The sequence below is a fragment of the Peromyscus maniculatus genome, chromosome 3 (assembly GCF_049852395.1).
Source record: "Peromyscus maniculatus bairdii isolate BWxNUB_F1_BW_parent chromosome 3, HU_Pman_BW_mat_3.1, whole genome shotgun sequence".
NCBI classification, from domain to species: domain Eukaryota; kingdom Metazoa; phylum Chordata; class Mammalia; order Rodentia; family Cricetidae; genus Peromyscus; species Peromyscus maniculatus.
Window position 1 is genome coordinate 104,437,084 of NC_134854.1, and position 19,924 is coordinate 104,457,007.

The 19,924-nt window shown below is 49.8% G+C and overlaps 1 protein-coding gene across 2 annotated transcripts in view; it reads right to left on the reverse strand.

Annotated features, from left to right (window-relative positions):
• Positions 1–4,037: 4,037 nt before the first annotated feature.
• Positions 4,038–19,924, reverse strand: part of Hk2 (hexokinase 2) — a 51,253-nt gene continuing 35,366 nt past the window's right edge. For both annotated transcript variants that reach the window (XM_042273506.2, XM_042273505.2), the window contains 11 exons: positions 16,712–16,867; positions 16,132–16,365; positions 14,306–14,610; positions 13,201–13,349; positions 12,817–12,936; positions 10,710–10,805; positions 10,202–10,301; positions 9,922–10,105; positions 8,722–8,877; positions 7,808–8,041; positions 4,038–6,312 (listed from right to left, as the gene is read on the reverse strand). In XM_042273506.2, coding sequence (XP_042129440.2) covers positions 6,168–6,312; positions 7,808–8,041; positions 8,722–8,877; positions 9,922–10,105; positions 10,202–10,301; positions 10,710–10,805; positions 12,817–12,936; positions 13,201–13,349; positions 14,306–14,610; positions 16,132–16,365; positions 16,712–16,867 — 1,879 coding nt within the window. In that variant the 3' untranslated portion in view covers positions 4,038–6,167. The remainder of the gene's footprint in view (positions 6,313–7,807; positions 8,042–8,721; positions 8,878–9,921; positions 10,106–10,201; positions 10,302–10,709; positions 10,806–12,816; positions 12,937–13,200; positions 13,350–14,305; positions 14,611–16,131; positions 16,366–16,711; positions 16,868–19,924) is intronic.

Consider the following 19,924-nt stretch of genomic DNA (forward strand, 5'->3'; position numbering starts at 1 on the left):
GCCTAGGCACAGGGAAAGTTGGGGAAAGACCCTCAAAATGGTTAGGGTCACCAGGGTTATAGTTGGCCTACGGGAGGTTGAAAGAGCATTCAGGGATTACAAAGTGTCTGGATAGGAGAAAACTTCCAAGCTGTGAGCAGCAGCTTGAGTGCAGACAGCCAGCTTGCTTGAGGGAGTCATTTTTCCTTGGGTAGGATAAAGGATATGGGACTGGGCAGGGAGGCAGCCTGGGGAAGGGATGAGCATGTGCTAGCTTGGACATTGAGAGCTTCACAGCATGGAAATGTACTGTTAATTACACTACAAAAATAAAAGCTCCCCACTCATCCAGTGTCAGGATCTGTGGGGAGCTGTCTCTGCCCACCCTGGAGCTTCCCCCAACCCCCATGGGAAGTAACAAGTGTAGCTTTTCCCTCATGCTGCCAGAGAGGCCACAGTGACCTGGGGAGAGAGGTGCCCATACTGTGAGGAGCAGTATGGCTGATTACAAACAGGAATGAGCCAGCTGCAACACTCAGAAGCCCAGAGTGAAGACTCTACTCTGTAAAGCCAAACAAGCTCATGAAGTGGGGTGGTGGCACATGCATGGAATTGCTGCACTGGAGAAGCAGACACAGGGGGATCGGTTCAAGGTCATCCTCAACTCCTGAAGTTTGAGGTGTACTTTACCAAACAAGGCTGGAAGGAAGGGAAAACAGGATCTATGCATCAACAACCTAACCCCGTCCTACCTAGATTTGGGACTCAGATTCAGTGTAGGATACAAATTCCCCTCCGTGTGTGTGTGTGTGTGTGTGTGTGTGTGTGTGTGTGTGTGTGTGTGTAGATCAGAGGACAGTTTGTGAGAGTTCTCTTCTATGGTGGACTCCAGTCTTGCCTATCAAGCTCTAAGATTTATTTTTGTGTAGTCTGTCCGCTTATATGCCTGCCTGCACACCAGGAGAGGGCCCCAGATCCCATTATGGATGGTTGGTAGACACCATGTGGTTGGTGGACTTGAACTCGGGACCTCTGGAAGAGCAGCCATTTTAACCACTAGGCCATCTCTTCTTTCCACTGAACTATCTTGTCAACCTTACTACATTTCTAAGGCAATGTAAAGCTAGAAACACACACGTACACACACACACACACACACACACACACACACACACACACACACACACTCACAGGATCTTAGTGATGCCCAACGTGTTGGCAAGAGTTTCCACCTAAAACCTGAGAACAAAGATTCTAAAACGGAGATAAAAACAGTTCCTAATTGTGTCTCTCAAATGAGCGGCAGCTGCCGGTTTGAGCTACTTGTGCGTTCCTGGCGTGTGCGCTTAACCTGCAGTAAGGCGGAAATGAGGCCTCTGCAAGTGGCACATTAAGCTGCGTGGTGGATTTAGCCTTTGCTAGTTACAAAACAAAAAAGGTTTCTGGGCTACACGCTGCTTGGATAAAAGCATAGACTCATGATAGCTCCCAGAGCTGGCGGTAAACGTACCACCGCCATGTTGGGAAGCTGAGGTGGGCGGAGCCAGCAGCCATAGCGCTGTTTCAGTCTTACAAATGCTGCAGTTTAAAGCAATAGATTCACAATAAGACAGATTCAGATGGAACAAGACTTTAAATGCTTTACAATGTGTGTAAAAATGTACATAGTCTTGGAAGAGAGAGGAAAAGGAACATAGACAGTTATATAAAGAAATAGAAAGTTTTAAAATAATAAAGTCTTTAAAGAGAAAGTAAAAGTAATATAAAAAATAAGCCATGTAAAGATGGATATCACACAGAGAGTCTGGATTATATTGTCTTTGGGATTTTTAACTGCAGAAAGACATTTGATTGTAAAGACTGCTCAGTTGAATCAATGTGTATATTTTAAAGGTATTTCAATTTTGAAATTTATGTCTAAGGATGTTTTGCTTTGGAAAGGAGACTCTGCTTTTGTTTCTACAGAAAGCCAGAGGCTATGGATTTGTTCCAGATTAAGATACATCAGGTTTGACCAGCCAAGACCACCTGAAAGGTCTCTGATGACACCATGGCCCAGATGATTCAACATCCAGAATTGTTTCAAGGCAACTGGCTCAGACGATACAGCCTCACGGACTACTCCATGATCCTTAAATATTCTTTGTGGCCCCATAAGATACAGCACCCCCCTCCAGCAGGAAGTAGTTAAGAGAAGCTACGCCCAAATTCCCAAATATACCAAGCTGGCTTTGGAGATGTGTAAAAGTTAAAACCTTCCTTTTTAAAAAAAAGAAAAGGGGAAGTGCTATGGGATGTTAATGTATGTCCTGTGGGAGCCCTTCTTGGGTTTCTTGTGGCATAACCCAGCAGGTTTGCATAGAGGATGATTAGGACCATGGGCCTGAGTGCAGGTGTCTGAGATGGTCTGCACTTGGCTGTACTGGGGGATGGTCTGTATGTCAAGTTGCTCTGATTGGTTAATAAATAAAACCTGATTGGTCGTGGCTAGGCAGGAAGTATAGGCGGGACTAACAGAGGAAAAATAAAAGAACAGGAAGGCAGAAGGAGACTGCCAGCCACTGCCAGGACAAGCAGCATGTGAAGATGCTGGTAAGCCACGAGCCACGTGGCAAGGTATAGATTTGTAGAAATGCGTTACTTTAAGATATAAGAATAGTTAACAAGAAGCCTGCCACGGCCATACAGTTTGTAAGCAATATAAGTCTCTGTGTTTACTTGGTTGGGTCTGAGCGGCTGTGGGACTGGCGGGTGACAGAGATTTGTCCTGACTGTGGGCAAGGCCGGAAAACTCTAGCTACATCTTAGCTCTTTCCTCAGCTGTCCACCTTGTTTTCTGAGGCAGGGTCTCTCAGTGGCCTGGAACTTGCTGAGTAAGCTAAGCCTGCTGACCAGTGAACTCCAGGGATCCATCCCTGTCTGCCTCCCCAGCCCTGGGATCACAAGTGCATAGCACCTCATCAGTCTCCCCATTGCTCAGCTCCTCAGCTCTCCTGTCACCTGTCTAATCCAGGTGATTACAGTGGCTCACACCTGTGCTCCAAGTTCTTGGTAGGATAAGCAGGATTGCCACAGGTTCATTGTCAGCCTGGTCTACACAGCAGGGTGCAGGTCATCCTGGGGTACATAGTGAGAGCCTGTCTCAAAAAAGAAAGGAGGTTCAGGGCCAGCCTGGGCTACATGAAATCCTATCCCAAAGAGGGGTTGGGAGAACAAGAGATGTAGTTAAGTGACAGGGTTGCTTGGGTGGCCCCGGGTTCAACTGCTGGGGCACTTCAAAATTTGTATAAATTTGAAATATTTTAGAAAAAAATTAAATTTTCACCAAGCACGTATAGACTATTACTGTGTATAGTAGTCTCTGAACACCAGTGTAGGAACCACTTACCCGGCCCTTATAGCAGCGTGAGGCACCTGGAACCAAAGGATGTATGTAAATTACAGGCTAATATGAATTATTTTGTTTTATGTAAGTGATTAATATGTTTTGAATGAATTGTGGCCCATAATCTCAGGCATTTCAATACTTGGTTTCCATCCAGTGGTGCTATTTGGAGGGGTTTAGGAGCTGTGGCCTTGGTGGAGGAAGTGTGTCTGTCACTGGGGGCAGGAGGGGTTTAGGAGCTGTGGCCTTGGTGGAGGAAGTGTGTCTGTCACTGGGGGCATGAGGGGTTTAGGAGCTGTGGCCTTGGTGGAGGAAGTGTGTCTGTCACTGGGGGGCAGGTTTCAAGAGTTCAAGACTGACATCATATCTAGTCCTTACTTTCTGCTTCCAGCCTGAGGCTCAGCTTCTGCCCTCAGCATCAGGTTCCTGCTGCTTGTTCGCGGTGTCTTATCACAGTAACGGAAAGGTAACACAGTATCCGACCACCTACAGGCTTTAGTACTCCAGAACCCATCTCCACCCATCCCGAAAGACAACACTACACTCCAAACGTATTGATCCCTTCAATGATCGATCAGACTGACCAGGAAGTGCTAACATACCCCAAAGATGACCATACTTTAAAAATGCCCATTTTTAAAGATCCAATCACACACTGAATATTTTGGAAAAAAAAAAAAAAGTTAAAATTTATTAATAATATTTAACATCACATGGTTAATTCAACTAGTTCTCTACTGTACACGGTGACAACACATTCACTAGACTGAGTGTCCGGGGATCTGCGATGAACCAAAGGTTCATTGAATATCACACAAAGCAGCATTAGCAGAGGGCTGTCTGGGAGCAGTCAGCCTCGTGTAGGAACACAGCATACTGCCTCACGCTCTGGATTGAAAGCCAGCACTTCCTTAAAAGCTAGTCACACACACACACATACATCTCCACCTAAAAAGTATCCTCTCATAGATGGTGCCTGATTTTAAAGTTTAAGATTCAAAAATGTAGTCAAAATCCACCTGCACTCCGGGGCTACCCTCCCGTGATTGAACACATCTATGGGGCTTTGGCTTTCAGGTATGGGGATCGAGGGTGCTACACCACACAGTGCTAGCCTGGATCAAATCAAGATCCAGCCCTCCCTCTGGGCATCCCAGGAGGACCCGGGCAGTTTTCATTTCTTCCTACTCCACCTTGTTCAGCTCTACCCAGGCTCTGCTCTGCCCAACCGAAAAATGCACAAAATTTGGGTGCGATGATGGTGAGTTTCTCTTGGTGCATCCTATTTATTAGTGTTACAAGGCTGTCCCCTCTTTCTTATGGCATAGCCAGGTTTAATGTTGACGGTCAATTTAATATTTTCAGGGCAGACGTGAACTTTTGGACTCAGAGTGAACCGTATGCTCGGAGAGCAGAGGTCAGGGCTTCCGTGACCCCCCTGTTCCTCGAACAGTCTGAAATAAATAGCATGTATAAAAAAAAAAAAAGTGAGTCACAGCTCAATGCAGTTCAGTCCGGGGAAGCAGAGAGACAGACAGCGCCTCTTTAAAACATAAGACAAGCCCGGGGTGGAATCTACGAAGAGGGCAGAGGTTCGACGTCCCTGAGGTTTGGTTTGCTTGCTTCATTTGGTTTGTTTTGAAAATCAGAGACAGTTTCAAAAACAGTTTCTGGTGGCTTTCTTTAGCTTGCCGAACCGTTCTAAAACACTGACTGACCTGCAAACTGAGTTTTCTAAGCAGTGAGCATTTGAACAAGTCCTTCAGTGTCCTTTGGCTAGCATCCAAGGCGACATCACTCAGGAAAGAAAGCGGACAGAGCAGCCAGCTGCCGTGGTTTCCTCCATCCAGGGGGCCAGCCTGTCTCCATCCCTGCCCCCCCGCACCCCCGCTCCTCAGACTGCAGAGGAAGGAGAAGCCTGGAGGCTGGTGCTCTGCCGTTCACCCACCACCCCTCTCTCCTCTTCCTGCAGGTGAATGAGGTGTTTCTAGGAGCCAGTCAGTGTCTCCACCTCACATCCTGAACTACACCAATCTCCTAATGAGGCCGAGTCACGAGAGCCTGGCCAGCTATGTACAAAACAAGGGGACATATAAATACATTAATTACAATTAACCAATACACAATGAAGGAGAGGAGCTGCTTCACAAACTAAATAAATTTCAAAACATAAATTAAAAAACAAAACAAACAAACAAAAAACAGTGTTTCCACTTCTGCAGCGGGAGGAAAAAAATCATTAAAAAGCTACCAAAAGCCACCACCCCACCCGACCCCCGACCAAGGTCTGTTGCTCATGGAGGATGCCATGTGAGGTAAAGCCACAAACACTTGAAGGAGGTGTCAACTCTTGGCTTTGGTTTGGCTTCTCTATTCCAGGACAGCAAGTGTTAGAACTGGCAGGGAGATGTTTATGGTTGAGTTGAAGAGGGGCAGACTTCCGGCCACCCGGGTGATGTCCCTGTCCTCCTCCTCCTCCTCCCCAATGTCAGAGGCAAACATCCTCTCAGGGAGATGTTCTCCACCTACAAATGTCACATTCAGACCCAAAACGAGGCAACCAGGACTCTCTCCATCCCATAGGATTGTACAGGAAGTAAAATGGAGGAGGGATGAACAGTTCCGTAATTCTGATTCTCGGGAAGGCCAAGGATTGGGTGTCAAACTCTACGGTGAACATAAAGAGACAAAAATCTCAGTCTCACAGGGTCCTCTGCCGAGGAAATGCCAAGGGTTCATCCTCGTCATTTAAACTACAGCGGGGAAGTGGCCGTGAAGCAGAAGTCCTGTCTGGTCTCCGGCTCTACCTCTGCCCGGCCTCACGGATGCGGCAGGCCACTGCAGTGATAAGAGCCGCGCCCTTCCCACTGCCGTCCTCAGATTCCAGGAAGGACACGTCACATTTGGGAGCCAGATCTTTCACTGTCTCGTGCATGACTTTGGCAAAGCTGGAAAGAGAGAGAGAAGGGGTGTGACTGGATTGTGTCTTCAAGTGAAGCTGGAAACAAGGATGAAGATGAGAAGCGTGATACCTACAAGAGAGCAAACGTTTACTACGTACTGGGTACCAGAAAACCGAGGCGTGAAGGGGCGGGGACCACACCCAAGTGTGGTCACCCAAGTGGCCAATCAAGACAGTGGAAGGCTCAAGTTTGGCACAAGGCTGGTGAGCTTTCTTCAAAATAAATCAATTGGTCCTGGGATATAGCACGGTTGCTAGCGTTTGCCTAGCAACACAAGTGAGGCCCTTGGGTTTCATCCCCAGTATCAACTGAGCGTGGAGGCCCATGTCTATAATCCCAGCAAACAGGAAGCAGAGGCAAGAGCTCAAGGCTATCCTTGGCTACAGGCACAGAAAGTTGGAGGCAGGTCTGGAATACAAGAGACTAGCTTAAAAAAATAAACCAAGGACAGGGTAGATGGCTTAGCATTATGGAGTGTACACAACTCTTGCAGAGAGCCAGGGTCAAAGTTCCAGGCACCCATGTGGTGGTCTACAATGGCCGGTAACTCCAGCTCCAGAGGATTCAATGCCATCTTCTGACTTCTGTAGGCACTGTACCCATCTACACAATTTCCCCACACTTCCCACCTCTACCTCATATACAAGTTATTAAAATAATTTTCAAGATAAATTATGGGTTAGAGAGACGGCTCTGTGGTTAGAGCATCTATTGCTCTTTCAAGAGACAAATTCAACTGCCAGCATTGTGTCGGGCTACTCATAACTGCCTGTAACTCCAGTTCCAGGGAATCAATCAGACTCCAAGATCACCTCCACTCTTGTGTACATACCCCCCACACACACATAGACACATTCACATACATGCTTCAGTGTTGTGGGTTATGTGTCCTCACATGACTGCTCTGCCATCTGGGCATGAATAAAGCCTGTCAGTACATAAACGTGGGCATGGATGTGCTCCCACAAAACCTTTATTAACACAAGACTGAGTGGCTCCTGTGTGGGTAATCCCTGGATAACAGGGAAAATCTTGCTTGAATTGTACAGTAAGCCTACCAGAATATTCCCAGCAGCACTGTTTATAACAGTCAAAATGATTAAACAACATAACGCAGAAATAGCGGAGATGTGATCACTGGAAAATACAATCTCCACCCTAGCCAGGTGTGGTGGGGCATACCTGTCTCCCCACCTCCGGTGGTGGAGGACGAGGATTAGGAGATAGAGGCCAGCCTCAGCTACATAATGCGGTCAAGGCCAACCTGGATTACACAAGTCCCTGACTCAAAAGACAAGAAAGTTGCTCTCCAGCTTTGAAAATTAGCAAGCTGCAGCCACACAAAGACTCTCAAGCCAGTAAAAGGCTCTTGACCATTTATCTCCAAACTACGCGTTAAACACACTCTTCGGAGCCGCCAAGAGTAGAAATGCTCCAGAAGAAGGAAGACAGGGGGAGGCCTCCAGGGTCAGGTACTCACTGAGGATGGAGCTTGTAGAGAGTCCCGTCCACACCCACTGTCACTTTGAGGTTCTCCAGGCCTCGGTTTTCTCTTATCTTGTCCACCACAGCAGCCATGCCTGCACCACAGAGCTGGGCCGCACGCCGGGCGACCACAGTGCACACCTCCTTCACGATGATGCTGTCGTCACAGGTGCTCTCCAGCCCCAGGTGGCGCAGGATGGCCCGGACCTGCAGCAGGGCCAGGCAGTCACTGCATGGGAGGGAGACAATGACCGGTCAGCTGTGCACAGGAGGAGCCGGTGACCTCCCCACAGCCTACCTGGTTCCATCCAGGCAGGTTCTGTCGGGGGCGGTGTGTGTGTGTGTGTGTGTGTGTGTGTGTGTGTGTGTGTGTGTATGTGTGTGTGTGTGTGTCTGGCTCTTGAGCAGTACACATTCGCCCGCTCGTCCCACAGGTGACAGAGCCATGAACAAAAATGGCCTCTCATTCTATTTGACACCCAAGATAGGGCACAGTTACCACATAACGGATGCGTACAGTCGTGGTGAGTCATGCCTTTAATCTTAGCCTTCAGGAGGCTGAAGCAGGAGGATTGCCACAAGTTCAAGGGCAACCGTGGTTACATAGTGAGACCGGTCTCAAGACAACCAAAACTAAACTAAACTAAAAACAAGGAAATTCACACCCGACAAACATACTAGCCCGGATATTTGGTCTAAAACGCATGAAAACCATTTTTCATGGTCTTTTTCCATGTTTAGCATGGTTCTTTTGGGGAGTGTCAGTCAGGGATGGGTAACTCACTGAAAAAGACCTCGGTGAGCTACATCCTGACCTCTACAAGAGCTACAGAAACCTGTTCGCTTGTCTACTCGTAAGGGGAAGAATGAGGACATGGTCCCACCTTCTCCCCAAGCCCCCATCCTTACCTCTCGATCTGAGACAGGAACTTTGTCTCAAAGATCCCCCTTGTCTTGAGGCGCTCGGAGATGCGGCCACGGAAGAGCAGCCCTCTCTTAGTGAAATCGATGAGGATGTTGCGCACAATCTCGCCCAAGTACATGCCGCTGATCATCTTCTCAAATCTGCAATGCGACAGAGTCCAGGGAGGTTAGAAGGGGAAGTGTCCAGGCAGAAAGGAAACCAAGGGGTGACAAACTCCCCCTTCGGGAAAAGAAGGGCTCCTGAGTCACGTGGGTAAATCCAGAAATCTCATACATTCACCACCTGATGACTAACAGTTAGTTCCTCAGGAAGAAACACACTCACAAACCCAACACCAATTCCAGGAGCAGGGGAGGATGGCTGAGCCTTCACCCTTAATTCCACTGGGCAGCTGGGCAGCTTACATACTTCCTCTTGGACCTCAAGGAACTGGCGTCAACAACAGGACCCCCCCACCCAACACTCACACACACACACACACACACACACACACACACACACACACACACTTCTGGAACCAACCATGACTATGACATGGCTTGAGGGTCTTCAGACTATACACAATGCCTTTTTGAAAAGCTAAGGGCCCAAGGATCGTTGAAGACACTACCTGCCCGACCGCATTTTGTAGCCTGCTTCCTTCATTAAGGTACCTGCGGCCTGGCTTGCAGAGGTATTTTAGTCTAAGACCTCTAATTTAGACTAATCATTTGCAAAGTGTTTTCTAAAGGACCAAGGTCTTGGACTAATTCAGTCTGGGGACACTGTAGCTGGCATCTTCCCACTGGGAAGAGTGGCAGCTCTTAGGTCTTAGCCTGGCTCTAAGCCCGCACACTGCATGAGGCTCTGTAACACTGAGGAGGCTCTTCCATTCTGACAATAGAGAAGCTAGATGCTGAGGAACCGGAACCGGAGAGGCTTCCCCTCCTGTCAGAGCCACACCAACACTACCTCTTCACCCTGGGAGCTCTCAGTGTTTGCAGTTCCCACCTGGCTTCCCTCAGAGTCAGACCTAGCTTCTAATGCACTCACTCTCCCAGACCTTGTCGGTGTGTTTGAGAAGATCCTCTCTGAAGAGAAACCCTCCAGACAGCAGGCGTCTGGGGAAACACCATGGTGGAGAAAGCCCAGTCAACAGAGGTCTCATTCAGGGATGTAAGCCCTACACACAGGGGAGTGCTTACCTCTGTTTGCCAGGGTTGAGAGAGAGCTCATCCACAGCGACGTCAAACTCTGTGCGGAAGTCATCCAGGCAGCCGTTGTCCCCGAAGGCCCCCCACTCCATGTTGACACACATCCGCCCCTCCTCTCCATCTACCAGCTCCACGTTCCGCATCTCCTCCATGTAGCAGGCATTGCTCCCAGTACCTGCCAATCAGAGGGCACCAACCCTCACTCAGCACCGGTCTTCCACCCACCCGAGGCCACGCATCCCCATCCGGAAAGGATGATTGGTGTCCTTACCAACGATGAGGCCGACTTCACAGTGAGGGTCTTCATAGCCACACGTCATCATCGTCCCAACTGTGTCATTCACCACAGCCACTACATCCAGGTCAAACTCCTGATGGCAGGGCAGAGGCAGACAGATGTCTAGTCCACAAGTTCCAATATCCTCTGTTTAGTAGACACTTCAGGACAGACAGACAGGTGCACGTGTGCGCGCGCGCGCACGCGCACACACACACACACACACACACACACACACACACACACACACACACACACACACACACGCTTTTCCTCAAAGCCCTACAGCAGCACCTGCCACTGGATCATGGGCATCTGTTTACAGAGTAAGACTGCTGTAGCCAGCCCCGAGTCCCCATGCACTGTAGTTAATCAACCACTGCTGAGTGATGAATTTCCCTCCAACAGAGCAATACCATGTGATATCACCCTGACTCTGAATTCAGTGGCCACCTTGGGCACCGGGGGACCAGTGCACCAGGACCTGTACTATGTCTCCCACCTCTCGCCGGTGAATGGCCTCTTTCAGCAAGGTGACCACGTCCTCGCCCTCACAGCCAGATGCCTTGAAGCCCTTTGTCCACTTGAGGAGGATGCTCTGGAAAAATAAATAAATAAACAAATGTCGTACAGGTACACAGTGGAGGGACATCACAGGGGATCCTGGCCATTCCTGGAGCCCCATTTTGCAAACAGATTACATACAGATGATCCTGAGCTTGCATCGAAGGCAGTGACTTCGCTGCAGCAGTGAATTCTCACCACTACTTGTGTGTGTGTACCTTAATTTCCAGACTTCACTGGACAGTGAGCTGGGAACATCCTACAGAGAGAAGTCATCAAGCTCCTCAAGAGTCTTCTACAGACGCTTAGACAGAGAGGAAGGGAGGGTGGAGGCAGTGAAGTGTTTCTGTTCATGTCTGTGTGCATACAGTTGTGCAGGCCGGAGGCTGACATCAGATGTCTTCCCTGTTTGCTGTCCACCTTACGTTTAATGATGGATCTGTCATTAAAGTGGGGACTCACTAATTCAATTAGATTGGCTAGCCAGGGAGCCCCCAGATCTGTCTGGCTCTGCTTCGCGATTGCTGGGGTTCCAGGCACATTATCATACCCAGCTTTTTGTTTTGTTTTTTGTTTTTGTTTTTGTTTTTCAAGACAGGGTTTCTCTGTGTAGCTTTGCGCCTTTCCTGGAACTTTGGAGACCAAGCTGGCCTCGAACTCAGAGATCTGCCTGCCTCTGCCTCCCAAGTGCTGGGATTAAAGGGGTGCATCACCATCCCCCGGCTGTACCCAGCTTTTATATGGGCACTGGAGAGCTGAACTCAGATCCTCGTTCTTACAAGGCTGACTTTACTGGTCAAGCCATTTCCCAGCTGCTTAGAGCGCCCTCTAGTGTGCCCTTCATTGATGCCCGTGGCCTCTGCACATGGGAGAAAGGTTTGCTCCCTTATTGCTCTTGATACTGTAGCAGCCAGCACAAACCAGCACCCTCAAACCCCTTTCCCAAAAGGCTGGAACCATGGCCACCCACATACCTAGTGTCTCCAAGCCTCCTGCTCATGAGATGTGCACATCAGTTAGTTACCCATCTATAAACCTGGATGTGTCATGCTGTGATCAGATCCCAAGAGATTCAGAACAAAACAGCCCTGTGAAGCCCTGGCTTATACATCCACACACAGACAAAGGCGGGCTTGTCTCCTCTACCCATCTCCCATCTCCCATCGCTCATCTCCATGTGAGGTTTGTGCCTCTGGCGAGTGTTCGTAACCTCATTTCAGATGGTCATTATAATAAGACAACACCAGGCTTCAACAGTGTGGAAGACTTTGCCCGAAGCCGGTGGGTGGTGAATGAATGTGGCCACAGACCTCTGGGCCTCCAGGTCCCCATCACATCTACTGAAGCTTCATCAAAAAGGTGATGTCATCAGAGCTAACAGCCACAGCAGGTTCCTGCTCTGTGTACTTCTTTTCTACAGTTCCAGACTTAACACACGAGCGTCGCAGAACAGACAGAAATATTCAGCAATTATCTAAGATCTTATAATCCTGATGGGAACCATTAACAGTGTCGGGTTTCCTGATAAATGTACAAAGATTGCACACGTGTTAGCATGAAAAGATAGTGTTTACTTAGGTGCACGAGGACCTGACGTCCAGCACCCATGTAAAAACCTGGGGAGCCGGAGAATGGAAGATCCCATCCCTAGGGTTTGGTGGCCAGACAGCCTTGCATCATTAGTGAGCTGCAGGCTAATGAGAGATCTTGTCTCAAAAACAGGGTGGATACTCCTACCTGAACATACATATAGTACCTTAACACACACACACACACACACACACACACACACACACACACACACACACGTGTAAATGAAATCTTAACATATGCATTAACATTTTTGATTATCATTATCACCACCCTGTTGCAACCAAGAGGACAGGCAACTGTTGTGGCCCCTGTCCCACTAGGGCCCCCCGCCCAAGCCACTCGTACTACGCTCGTTCTCTCTTCTAGGAGCAGCTTTCTCCCCTGTGAACTAGGGTCAGCTTGGAGTGGAGGCCCACGGAGGAGCCCTCCTCCCAGAAAGAAGGCCGAGCTACCTGGTCCAGGCTGTTCTGCCGGCAAGGGAAGGAGAAGGTGAAACCCAGCGGCAGAGACACGCCCTTCATGCCCATGTACTCGAGGAAGTCTGCGATGCACTGGACGATGTGATCAAAGAGCTGTGGAAGAAAGGGCGCTGAGGAAGGGAGCCCGGCCAGAGCGGGGTGCCCCCAAACACTCCACCCAGGAGCAACGCAAGCTCAGGCATCACCTGAGGAGCAACTCCGCCAGGGCCCCAGCCCCGAGCCCTCCCCAGGCCCGGAGTGAGCAGGGGAAGGGTGGTCTCTGAAGTTGGGAGGGCCCCTGGGTCCTCCCAGAAGCTCACCCAATCGTGACCTCCCCTCCTCCCCGGTGTGTCGCCTCCTTCTCTCTCCCAGCCTCACCTCTTCCCCAGTGCCGTGCATGACGTCCTGCGGGATGGAGTAGATCTTATTATGCATCTCCACACCCTTCCGCTTCCCGTTGCGCACACGCACCAGCAGGACCCGGAAATTTGTTCCTCCGAGATCCAAGGCCAGAAAGTCTCCTTTCTCTGGAAAATGAACCCCGGGATGGTGATGAGTTGTGATGACAGAGAGCAAGAGTTTATTACACCTTCCCTTCGTGGGGGGGGGAAGATGGAGCGTGAGCGCCACCTAGCAGTTAAGAACGGAAGATCCTCAGGACCTGATCCGAACGGGCCCACCTGAGCCCAGAAGTCAGCTCTTGAGAACATGGAGTACGCCAACACAGTATGCTTAAGTGTCTAAATGTAACATCTGAGCCAAGACAAATAAATGCTAGTAGGGTTCTACATTCTGGAAGAGAGAAAGAACAGCCGAGGGACTCTTCAAAGAATACTGAAGTCAGGCAGTGTCTGCATCCCAGGATGTCTGCCATCCCAGCACTTGGGATGTGGAGGCAGGAGGATCAGGCATTCAAGGCCAGCCTCAGCTGTATGAGCTTGAGCACGATTCTTAACTTCTCTCAGTTTCAGTGTTCTGCCAAACAGCAAACTTTTAACAAAATTTGGTCCAAGTGTTGGCATACACCAATAATCCTAGCGCAGGCATTCAAGGTCATCCTGGATTAGCTACACAGAAGACCCATTGCAAAGATGAAATCAAAAGGGGCTGGAGAGATGAACAGTTTTACCAGTTAAGTTAAATAAGTTAAGATAACAGTATTTAACAGTTAAGAGCGGATATGCTGGTCTACAAAGCAAGTTCCAGAACTGTTACACAGAGAAACCCTGTCTCAAGGGGAGGAGGGGGGAGGGAATTTTTTTTGCAGGTCATGAGTTCTTTTCCTAGCACCCACATCAGAGATTTCACAACTGCCTGCAACTAAACTCCACCTCCGGGGGACTAGACACCCTCTGGTGGACTCAACCAGCTTATGCACGCATGCAGGCACGAAATTTTAAATAGCTCTTAAAACCCAGGTCCGTGCCTGATGTCGGCAGCAGGACAAACCCCGAGGCAAGCTGAGGGCACCCGTGTTCTGTACCTGTGCCATCAGGGGTGGCACACACGTAAGTGGGCAGCATCTTCACAGGGGCGTCAGCATGTGTCTCCTTGCTCAGCCCTTGCTCCATTTCCACCTTCATCCTCCGTTTGACCTCCAGCAGCTGCTCGTGGCTCAGCTTCAGGGACTCCAGGGTCTTCTGGCGGGCCCGGTGCTGGTCAGCCAGCCGGTAAGCCACGGCTGTCACCATAGCAGCCCCTTTGCCGCTGCCATCCTCAGACCGGAGGAAGCGAACGTCACAGTCGGGCACCAGCCTCCTCACGGCCTTGTGAAGACGCTTGGCAAAACTGCAGTGACAGAGTAAGAGAGACAGGTGTCCACAGTCACAGCGGCACACACGGGGTAAGGGACAGGCGTCCACGGTCACAGAGGCACACACGGGGTAAGGGGACAGGTGTCCCCGGTCACAGCGGTACAAACGCTACAGAGTGACTCCCACCTCAGCCCCCAGCCAGCACCCCCCTACTCCTCTCCCCCCCTCCCCCCCCCCCCCGCAGAAGCAAATGGTGTCCACGTCTCCCCTCCCCCACCCTTCCCCATCTTAGGGCTACCGTATAAAAGCCCGGTATTCAGTGGTGACTGCCACAGCAGGCTCTTCTAAAGCTACCGCCCCTGGGTGCAGCCACACGAGACCCGCTCTTTCTCATGGAACAGGCCACAGCTCCTCTGCTTGGCAGATGGAGCCAGCCTCTGCTAGGGCAATCTATTTAGAATCAAGGGCTTCCGATGCCACCTGCTCCTGGAGGTCTGGCACGTTTCATCCAAAGCCCCCGGGAAAAACACCCAACAAGAACAACAACAAAACTAGAAACCTCTTTCTTCTAAACTTTGGCCTTTCTCTTTTGTTCCAGTTCCTGCCAATGATCTTAATGGCATCTGAACAACTGGAGTCAGGGACGCTGCTTAGCAAGAAGCCCTTGGGTGGTGGCCCCTGCAGCCGCAGGGACCACCGACGCCCTAAAGGCTGTTCACTCTAAGAGTCGGCCTCACCCTAGAACTTCTGAGCCAGAACCAGCCTTTTAACCACATTCCCAGGTTATTCGTGTTTCTACTGCCCAGGGCTGGGAAAGCAAGGGGATCTCAGGGCCAGAGCCTTCGGCAGCACCAACTCAGTTAAAGGTGCCCTGACTTGGCACTCACACCAAGAAAATGATGGGAAAAAAAGTGAGCGCAAAAAAAGAGACATCTTCTGGGTCCCAGTATGAACATTTTGGAATATATACACCTGAAGGGACATGGATAGGGCAGGAACAATTAATTCAACACCAAAATCGGTGGAGAGGCTGGTGTCCTCAGGGCTGAGGTGGCCACTAGCAGAGGACATGGCACCCACAGGAACCAACCAGAATAAAGCAAGTCATAACAGGGAATGAAACAGTAACTCATAAAAAAGATGGAGGCAGCTGGGGATGATGTCTGGTTGCCTAAAATGCATAAAATGCGCTTGCCTACAATGCATAAAACATCCAATCCAACACTACATACACAGGCCTGGAGGCGGAGAACTTGGGAGGTAGAGACAAGAGGGTCAGAAATTGAAGCTCATCCATGGCCACAGATTGAGGCCAACCAGGAGCTCCATGACAGCCTGTCTCAGAACAACAGAAAACAGAGAGTGGAGGAGGAGGAGAAGATGACACCAAGCCATGATTCGGCCGCCAGGAGCTCTGAACAGAGGATGAACCACCAGCTGCCTTCAGAAATCAACTCCACCCACACCAACAGCGCCCACTGGGGAACCCTGATGCTCTACGGAAGCAACACAGAGCTGGCTGGTGGAGTCTCCCAGCCCCAGGCCGCTCACTCACTGGGGATGTTTCTTGTAGACAGAGCCATCAACACCGATGGTGGAGCGAAGACGCTCCTCGCCCTTGTTCTCCTTGATTCGCCACAGCACGGCGGCCAGGGTGGCTGCGCACAGGCTGGCCGAGCGCGTGGACACAATCTGGCAGATTCGGTGTGTGGCCACACAGTCCTCCTGCAACGGACTCAGACCCAGACGCACCAGGACCTGGTAGGCCTTCTGTATTCCATCCTTCTCCCTGGGAAACAGATAGGGTGTGAGCAGTGTCGAACTCACCGTGACTGGTGGGCGGGGCTGTGGGCGGGGCTAGGGAGTGCCCCCCCCAGCTCCAGCAAACTCCCCCATCGAGGGAGGGCTGATTCCTTCAGCAGAAGGGCGTACAGCATAACACAGCAATTCTGAGGCTCCTCTCCCAGACCCACCTCCTCCGAGACACACACACACACACACACACACACACACACACACACACACACACACACACACACACACGCCTCAAAGCCAACCCCCTCACTTCCCTCCCCAGTTCCCACCAGAATCATGGAGACTTGGCGAGCAGAGGGGCAGGAGGCCCAGAAGCTTACTCTTCGATATCTGATACATCTTTGGTTTCAAAGGAGCCAGTGGTAAGGAGTTCTGGGCTGAGCTTCCCCTGAAATAACATCTCTTCCTTAGCCATCTTCACCAGGATGAGCCTGACCAGCTCCCCCATGTACATCCCGCTGATCATCTTCTCAAACCTGCAGAGACAGACATCTTCTTAAACCTGCATGCATTCGAAGTCACTCAGACTTACAGAGCACAGCAGTACAACAACCTAGGAGTCGTAAGATGCAGGGTTGGCCAATCTTCCAGACAAATGAATGGGTTCGTTAAGCATCCCAGTGAAACGGGGAGTATGGAATATTCTGGAACAGAATCTGGGGTAACTTGTTACCAAGAGAGTGATTATTTAAAATTCAATTTGGAGCTAAGCATGGTGGTCCACCTGTAATGCCAGCACTTGGGGGATGGGGATATAGGAAGGGTCCACAGAAACTGCCTTCCAAAATTGTAGATTCAAGAAAACAGGGTGATAATAACCTGGGCAGAGGTTGGGGTAAAGTTCCAGGGTAAGTGGAGAGCTCAAGAATCTGGGGGTGAACACGGAGAGCTTCTGGGGTACGGTGGACAAGGGAGGAAGTTCCGATGGGAGAAATCAGCCTCGCAGCAGCCTAGAAAAGGCCAACAATTTCATTTTCCACCACTAGGTGACACTGTTTCCTTTAGAGAGTGCTCTTTTTTTTTTTTTACCTAGGGCCCTGGGATCACGTGGCAGAAGAAACCAAGCCTCGTGGATTATCTTTTTGGTAAAGACAGCCCCTTGGTGTCTCAGAAAGGAGTTTCACCTAACTGAGAGGAAGCACAATGTGTACCACCTCAGATGGGCCTCACCACCCAGGGGGCCCAGCAGGGGTGTGACACAGAACAGCACTCAGCAGAAGTTGAAAGCCAGGTTCTCAATCAGCAAGATGTGACTTGCTCAAACCGGATAAAGCTAAAGGAGAGCGTGACTTCAGACACCAGCAATGCCAGCATTTGGGAAGCCCAAGCAAGAGAATCAGGTTTCAGGCTAGCCTAGGCTACACTTGAGACTCTGTCTCAAAAAAAGAAGAAAATGAGGGCCAGAGAAACAGAAACAGTTCCATGGTTAGGAATGGGTACTGCTCTTGCGGAAGACCTTAGATTCCCAGCACCCATGACTACATGTGATTCTAGTCTCGGGGGATCCAGCACCCTCTTCGGGCTTTCTCAGCACAGGCATGCATGCACACAGTGCATTAAACACGTGGGGAAAAAAAAAATCACTCATGCACATAAAATAAAAACAAATCTTAAAAAAGAAAAAGTCATCCCAGATAGTGAGTCCAAAGCCCCCTTGGCTACATGAGACTCTCAAAACCAAAAACCCAAAGCTCCAGCACAGGCCCTAGCCTGAGTAGCAGCCTGGCCTCAGTTCAACACGGTAAAATTCAGATGTCGTTGTCAACGAAGTTGGCTTCATGGAAGCTGATAGGGATACTCCTCCATCAACAACTCTTCACAACTCCCAGCATGCCTTCAGGGCCACCCCAGCCAACAATTTGGAAGATGCCCTCCCAGTCTTTGTCAGCCATCTATGGATAAGCCAGTATTGTTGGTCACTTTATCTTTGGGCACATGGCTCCTCACAGTGATGCCGGTGTGCCCCAATAAGGGAAGCAGGCACAGGGTAAATGGCTCTTCAGCTAATAAGGCTCTCAGCAGACACAACCAGATGTTCCTTAAAAAGTCTAAGTTGGGGCTGGAGAGATGGCTCAGAGGTTAACAGCACTGGCTGCTCTTCCGGAGGGCCTGAGTTCAATTCCCAGCAACCACATTGTGGGCTCACAACCATCTATAATGAGATCCGGTGCCCTCTTCTGGCCTGCAGGCAGAATACTGTGTACATAATAAGTAAATCTTTAAAAAAAAAAATAAAAAAAAAGTCTAAGTGCACATCCTGACATTTCAACATGGAGAGAATCCTGTGACTTAAAAGCTATCTATCCACCTCTGCCCCAGTTTATAGAGCTGGGTTTTCTGGGCTTCCTTTCCAAATAGAGATCAGCACTAGAAGTTTTTCTAAAATGCAATACCAAGAAGACCACAGAAACGGTCCATTGCTCAAAACAGTTTTGCAATCGCCTTTCAGCCCTTGCCGCAGCCAACCCTGTTTCAAGATCTTCAGCCAAGAAGTTTAGCAAAGTCAAGAACCAGATAAGGTTGTGTAAGAGTCAAAAGTAGGGCTGGAGAGATGGCTGGGCAGTCAAGAGCACTGGCTGCTCTTGCAGAGGACCTGGGTTCAATACCCAGCACCCACATGGTGGTAACTCCAGTTCCAGGGGATCCAACACCCTCTTCTTTTGTGTGGTGTGGTGTGGTGTGTGTGTGTATGTGTGTGTGTTTTGTTGTTGTTGTTTGGTTTTGAGACAGGGTTTGTCTGTGTAGTTTTGCGCCTTTCCTGGAACTCACTCTGTAGCCCATGCTGGCCTCAAACGCACAGAGATCCGCCTGCCTCTGCCTCCCGAGTGCTGGGATTAAAGGCGTGCGCCACCACCGCCCCAACCAATGCCCTCTTCTGATCACCAAGAATGAATGCGGTACACAGACACACATATACACACAGGCAAAACACGCACACATAAAATAAAATGAATACATCTAATCTAAAAAGAAAAGAAAAAGACAGTCTTAAAAAAATGTCAAAAGTAATAAAAAGCTAGGACTGGAGCATGTAGGATTCGGGATGCTGAGTCTCCACCTCCAATTTTCCCCAAGGCACAGCTGGAGCAGAGGCCTAGCATGAAGGAAGGCAGAAAGCCCTGGGACTCTGAGCAAGCAATAGTTTAAAAAAAGAATCAACACCAGGCAGCACACACCCTTAATCCCATCGCTTAAGAAGCAGAGGCAAGTGGGTCTGTGAGTTTGTAGCCGGCTTGGGTCCACATAGTCGGCTTCAGGCCAGCCAAGGACTAAACCATGAGAGACTATGTCTCAAACAAAACAAAAAACAAAAACAAACAAACGAATCAAGGCCAGGGATGCAGCTCAGCTGGTAGAATATTTGCCTGCGTTCAATTCCCATCATCAAATAAAGGCAGGTGCCGCAGCCCTGTCCCAGGGGCAGTGATGGGCCGAAAGCCACAAACCGTGCCTTTAAAGAACCTCCTCCGTATTCATTGTGCCTTTTCTCACAGGGCTTACTATCTATAAGCAAGTAGATGGTAAGGATAGTT